Here is a 6983-nt window from a genome sequence, read left to right on the forward strand (position 1 = left end):
TAATATTAAGACGGATATTATACCTGTTATTAATTTCCGTGAAATATCCATGGTGACATTTTCTCCATTTATTTGTAACAAAATGGCCGTCTCCAATACCAGCGGCTAGTGTAATGGCCGAGCTGTTCCTTGCCAGAGACATACGCAATCGTCAAAAGCATAAATACTAAACCTCTATAACAGATAAATACGAAACTTTACATGTATAACAATACATGTTAACCTTTCACCGTTAATTACCGATATCATTATGCATTTACCATACATAACTATTGTACACCCAAACGACTGTCGGACGACACTTTCTACGTAATTCCAACTGTAATGCTACGTCAAAAATTTTGAGGATTTTAATCTCGGGACTCCTTGTTGAATATCTCCGCTGCCAGCTTATCCTCCACTGACATATCAGCGTCCTCCCATCCCCATATTATTTTCTCTTGCGTATGATGATGTTCATCGTTAAGATCACCCTCTAGCTCATATATCGAATTGTCGCCTGTTCGGGCTGCGCGCTTCTTTATTAAGTCATGTCCCACGGTCTTCAGATCGTACGCCCAGCCGAGCCAGGCGAAAAAGTCGATGAAAGCACAGGTCAAGTTTGAGCCATAGTTGTTTAATTCGCTGGTCTTGTAATCCCATGGGAACACGTGATGGTAATTGTGCCAGCCCTCGCCGAAAGCTAGGTAACTGACACCATAGTTGTTAGTGGCACTAATGGAGCTACGACAAAAATACGAACACGTTTGTCTTATTGATTTCTGTTTTCGCAGATTTACGACTTGAAATACGAACAATAGGATAAACGACATATGCGGATCTTCGATGATACTCACCTGTCGTACGGTTTCATACCCCACATGTGGGCCGCGGAATTTACCAACCAAGTTCCGTTCACTGTTGTTACGTATCTCCAAACGGCAGCGTACCACGCGTATATGGGTTTCTCGTTCCAAAAGTAGATCGGTACCAACGTGGGAATCACGAAGCATAAAAGAGGCATCAGAACAGCGTAGTACCTGTTACGTATACGTAGAAATTTATTTTGTTAAAACCGGATGATAATCTTTTCTTTAAGAAAGAATACATGATAATACAAGTGAAACTTTATCAACCCATCTTCGAAAATAATATCTGCGTCGATGACAAATTGCCGTACCTACGTTGCCAGACGACGATAGGATCTTTCTCGAGATCGCTCATGTCGATCGTGGCTCCCTTACTAATAACGTCCGGATGCTTGCGGACCATCAGCCAGCCTACGTGCGAGAAGAAGAAGCCTCTCTTCGAATTATGCGGATCCGCATCCGTGTCCATAAATTTATGGTGCACTCTGTGATCTCTTACCCATTCGTAAATGTGATTCTGCGATGCAAACATTGAATGATAACACAAGCTGGCAAATATGTACCCAAAGATCAGAATATGTGAGGTCTTCTTGCGACATATCTGTACTTTCCCTGGCCGAGATATTGCACATTAAATGTGGGATAATTTTAAGACTTATGAAAGCATTACTACAAATGTAACATACCAATATAGGAGTACAATAAAAACGAAAATTTGCGGCATCTTGATGACTAAGGGCTCTGAAACTAAACAGTCCAAGCACTGGAACTTATGAAACCAAAACCCACAGTCCCGTAGCTACTTTGGACTACGTTGTAACTTCTCTAGAAGCTTCTCTATAGTTTGTTTTGATTTTCTAGGTTTCGATGCTTGAACTTTGTAGTTTCAGAGCCTCTAGTCACCAATTACTGCAAGTTTTCTCTTTATGCTTCTTCTTCCTCATATGTATATTAGGCTTAAAGCCTGTTTTATCCACTTCGTTCTGGTACTTTGAGCATTTGGTTTTACTTCACCTTTGGTAGGTTGTAACCCTAGCCGAAAGAAATCTCCAATCTGGAGGTTTATATCCCTAAAGGGGTATGTCTGCCAGGATAATACTTGGTGGTCGCCACTTTCTTCCGAGAGATTCCGAAACTACTAGCAGTGTCCGTGGAAATAAACTCGGATCTTTTTGTTCATTTGTTTAGTAAGCACTACATTTTTCTCTGCGCCGCATTCGCCACCTTCCTGTTATTGTATTCCTATATTTATACTTTTGTAGTATTGTTTTTATTAGCATTAAAATTATATCTACTCCGATGTGCAATAACTCGGACAGGAAACATCGTTTTTGGACATGCAGAAACGGAAATTGAAGGGAAAAACTTGTACTATAAGATACAACAAACGGTAATAAGCAAAAAACATTTTTTCTATTTAAGACATAAACTCAAATATGTCTCAAAATGGACTTTTTTGCACATTTAAGGTAAAATATCTCAGAATCCTGACGTGCTAGGGAAAACGGACAAAGGAGCTAGTCGTGTTCAGCACACGAAAAACCTTCGAGGTCAAATAGTCTGATCTTTGGGTATGAAAGAGTTTTTTTGTCAGCCTGTGTAATTATATTTAGACTTTCTCCCAGAAAGTTCGCTATAGAGTACATGTTTTTATTAACATTAAATCTATTTTTCCATTTTTATAATAATATAGTTTCAAATACATCTACGATATATTACTTTTCAAATATAACTATGAGATAAAATTTACAAATTTGTAATAAGGAACGAAAGTAGAGGAGTATGCTTAAAGTCATCATGCAGCGATGAATAAAACTTGTAACAAAGCTTATTGTTGATCCGACTAGCAATATAATAGATTAAATTTTACATTCGTACGACGTTTCGACAAAGTATCAGGTCCTTATCAAGTAATAGAACTCTGCATAGACTTTCGCGGAGCATAAATTATAGCAGACTCACAAGACATTGTCAACGAAGAAAATCTTCAGGAAAATAACTTAGTTCCAAACGTCGTAGGAATGTAACATTTAATCTATTATATTGCCAGCTGGATCAACCAGAAGCCTTGTTTTAATTTTTGTAATACTGATTGATACCTTTCTTAACACACATGAATAAGTTTGTATAACAGCATTGCCTTCAAACTTACTTGGAAAGCAGCGGTTTGTAGAATCATAAGAATAACTCTCATCGGCCATTTCGCTTTATAAGCTCGATGACACCACAATCTGTGGGCACCTCCTGTAATAGCTATACCTGCAAGAACACCCACTGCCAAATCTGAAAGAATAAATAAAACATGTGAGCATAACATCATGAGATCGTTCACAAATAAGATTTGTAGTTATTATTTGATATTTTTAAAAAATCAATTGGTTCAAGCTATTGACGTCTACGCTTATTTCGTCCTGCAAATTAATGATTGTAATTAATGAAATAACATGTGAACTTCAAGTTTTAAGTCTTAAGAGATATACAAATGTAAGGTACACTAAAGTAGCACTAAAGAACCGTGTAAAATTTGACATCTGCTATTGTTATTTCTTCTTGCAAATCTATGGTTGCAATTAGTGAAACAACACTTAAATTTTAAGTTTTAAATCTTAAAATAAATATAAATGTAACGTACTCCAAATGACCGTGAGAGGTTTGATCTCCATTGTTAGTATAAAATACAATGCATAAAGTGCAACAATATGAAGGTAAGCAAGAGATATCACGTTTCTCCAGACGATCTTCCATTCGTACTTATTGTTAGTCCGTGAGTTTTGTGCATTTTGTGTTAACAGTTTTTGCGTCATGGTCTCTTTTTCCACCAATTTCGTTTGCGACACATTCTGCTGAGAAGCTTCAAGAAATAACGTTGTAGAACTACCGGACAAATTTAGCGTCATAATGCTGGAATATCAATAATAAGCAATTACAATTCTAAAATTAAAGATAGCTATGATTATATTTCATAATATTTTTTAATATTTACAACATATATTGAAAGTGAGAGAAAAAGGAAAGGAACAGCGAGAGAGAAATAAAAGAAAAACTATAAGACTGCTGTAACGATCTAATTTGAATTTCTTCGGTGGCACAAGTATAAATTCAGCAAAAGTAATATTAATGAGAGATATATGTATATATATTGTCCAAAAATTGACTACAATTCTTAAAAATTTAAATAAATTTTTAAATCAAAGTAATAGTAAATGTAAATTTTCGAAGACGTGTGTACGTAAGGTCGCGGATCAAAATTCCTAGACTCTTTATGACACCTCGGTAAAGGATTAATATTTCGCTTTGCACAGAATTATAAATGATAAATATTCTGACCCTTATATATGTATATATGTATATATGAAATTACTCGGGAAGATCCCCAACAACATACTAAAAAATAGATGAAATCGGAGGGAAGGCTCCTTTTATGCATAATTACCAAATTCTTCAACATTAAAATGAATCCTTTAATCAAAGAAATAGAAAACTCTAATTTTAGAAGGCTTATATACGTACATCAGGAATTTGTAGTACATTTGTAAAATTATTTAATTTAAATTTTAGTATACTAGTAATATAGGATAGGATAGGAAAATATAATTAGACATACATAATAAAGAATGTATGTATATTAAATTTCAAAAAACTATTATTTCGATTATTTCGTAAGTCATTGATAATACCCAGCTAGAAAAGAATTAGTCAAATGGATTAGTAATTTATTCGATTAGGCATATATTGTTTTTATCCGTTTGTACTGCTTTTTGCTTCATACCTTTAAGAGGGTAGAAATAGAGAACCGATTAGAAATTTGGGTAGGAGGTAACTTTGTCATTATTGAGGCTATTCGAATCCCGACAGCGAGTACTGTTTCTTTTTTACTCGTGTGTACCGCTTTTTATTTTTTTAATACCCCTAACCCAGGTAGAACACAAAATCATAAAAATCATTATGACGTCATTCGATACACTTTTTATGATGATTTTGTGATAAATTCTTGATGTAGAAATGATTTTTAAGTGATTTCTATAGTGATTTCTAGTTAAAAATCACTTAAAAATCATTTCTACATCAAGAATTTATCACAAAATCATCATCAAAAGTGTATCGAATGACGTCATAATGATTTTTATGATTTTGTGTTCTACCTGGGAAAGGGATAAACATACGGAATACTGAATATACAATCATTTTGTATGCGGTCGTAGGTTTTCAAAACTTTCTCAAATTAACACAAGTAGGTATGTATAGTACACATAAGTGTTACACTAGAAAAGAATTTCATGTTAGAGTTAGGTTATAGAACGATTCGACAAATCAAATTAATATTGCGCTTTGCACAGGTGTAAAAGAAAACGATTTTAATATAAAACTTTGTCAGTTGCAATTAATTTACCTATAAATATCCAGAATTAGCTTATCTGCTAATATCTTTTCTTCAATTTCTCATTGGTAGTTCGGTTTTATTGTGTTATGTGTATAATTGTTAAGTGACATGTGACGAAATAAAAAAACAAGACGAATTTTGGTGGCTTACGATTTAAGCGGCAAGTATAAGTATCGTGGGTACACCTTCGTGAAGTAAGTTTAACTGGAAAGAAGCAGATACGTAACGGTGACTATCCCAACAAGCGGATGGTCCGACCTGGTAGGAAGTTTACTACGAAATACTAAGGTGCTGCGTTTTGCGTTCTACTTATCAGCTTTGCACCGCACCGCGATCGCCAACGAAATCCCACGCTTATCGTGTCATAACCTTGACAAGCATGGTTTACTTAAGTGCATTCGGAAGTGATCTATTGTAAAAATCGATATTAATGTCATGTATTGTACTGGAAATCTCTCATTGCTATTGTATAAAATGCACCTATTTACATGCTCCCGTTTCGTCATTACATTGCTCTTTAACAATCACTCGTTTACTTCTTTTATGTGCAAGTTGTAAAGGGTACTATACATGAGCTTAGCATCTAATATTTGTGAAATATAATTTTACAACATGAGATACTATTAAGAAAAAATTTACAAACACGGATCCAGCCCCAATGACCTTGACCCTGACATATGTTTTCAAGGTCACCTTCCTGAGTGACCCTCAGAAGGTTTTAGCCGTCGCTCGTTGTTTGTTAAAACTATATTTTAAAAAAAAGGTGCAAATTGGAAATTTGCACATTGCTTCCTCAACATCTGGACTATTTTTTTATTTTAAAGGTGCAAATTTTAAATTTGCAAAACGCAGCATCAGCATTTTAGCAAGTTGTTTCTTATTTATAAGGTGCAAATTGGAAATTTGCAAAATGCAACATTAACATTTTGGCAAGTTGTCTATTCAAATTTGGCTTCTTCATAGAGGAAGCTTTGTGAGTTAATGTGCAAATTAAAAATTTGGACATTGCCTATTCTAACTTGTAAAAATGCAAATTGGAAATTTGGACATTACTTCGTCATCATGAAGGCAAGTGATTATTAAAAATTTGGGCAACCTCATAGAAGAGGCTTTATGAGTTAAGGTGCATTTTGAAAATTGCTTACTCCAGAATTTTTATTTGCACACAAAGCTTTCTCTACGAGAAAGCCATATCCAAGTTTCTAATTCTCCTCCTCTTCGCATATATGTTTCTGGCTTTAATCACACTCAATAAATATGCCAAAGTAGAAGGCGATATCTCAAAAATTGCGGAGGTGAGAGCGCCAACAATTATTGCGCGCGCGCGCGCACACACACACACACACACACATTTTTTTAAATAAGTGTGTTTTTTTGAGGTTTTAAAACATTCTAAACCCATTGGCATTGAAAACTGGAAAAAAATTTTTCGCATGAAAACAAAGCTTCCTCTATGAGGAAGCCAAATTTGAATAGACAACTTGCCAAAATGTTAATGTTGCATTTTGCAAATTTCCAATTTGCATCTTATAAATAAAAAACAACTTGCTAAAATGCTGATGCTGCGTTTTTCAAATTTCCAATTTGCTCCTTTAAAATTAAAACAAATTAGAAATTTGCACATTGCTTCCTCATCATATAGCCTTTTTTTAATTTTAAAGGAGCAAATTGGAAATTTGCAAAATGCAACATCAGCATTTTGGCAAGTTGTCTATTCAATTTTATTTTATTTTAAAGGTGCAAATTGGAAATTT

At 34.6% G+C, this 6983-nt stretch overlaps 1 protein-coding gene across 1 annotated transcript; it reads right to left on the reverse strand.

Annotated features, from left to right (window-relative positions):
* Nucleotides 1-6: 6 nt before the first annotated feature.
* On the reverse strand, nt 7-5515 carry LOC105563603 (acyl-CoA Delta(11) desaturase-like). The gene is made up of 6 exons (XM_012015317.1): nt 5380-5515; nt 3481-3749; nt 3001-3131; nt 1160-1365; nt 837-1019; nt 7-723 (listed from the first exon to the last, which is right to left on the reverse strand). The coding sequence occupies exons 2-6, from the start codon at nt 3743-3745 to the stop codon at nt 351-353; spliced, it is 1158 nt and encodes a 385-aa protein (XP_011870707.1). The 5' UTR covers nt 3746-3749; nt 5380-5515; the 3' UTR covers nt 7-350.
* Nucleotides 5516-6983: the final 1468 nt, after the last annotated feature.

The sequence above is a fragment of the Vollenhovia emeryi genome, unplaced genomic scaffold (assembly GCF_000949405.1).
Source record: "Vollenhovia emeryi isolate VEMERY1.0 unplaced genomic scaffold, V.emery_V1.0 DF939173.1, whole genome shotgun sequence".
Classification (NCBI taxonomy): Eukaryota; Metazoa; Arthropoda; class Insecta; order Hymenoptera; family Formicidae; genus Vollenhovia; species Vollenhovia emeryi.

Coding starts and splice junctions, on each gene's coding strand:
- LOC105563603 (XM_012015317.1), bottom strand. CDS start 3,745: ATGACGCTAAATTTGTCCGGTAGTTCTACAACGTTATTTCTTGAAGCT. Junction 3,132..3,480: donor ACCTCTCACGGTCATTTGGA/GTACGTTACATT, acceptor TTATTCTTTCAG/ATTTGGCAGTGGGTGTTCTT. Junction 724..836: donor GGTATGAAACCGTACGACAG/GTGAGTATCATC, acceptor TTTTTGTCGTAG/CTCCATTAGTGCCACTAACA.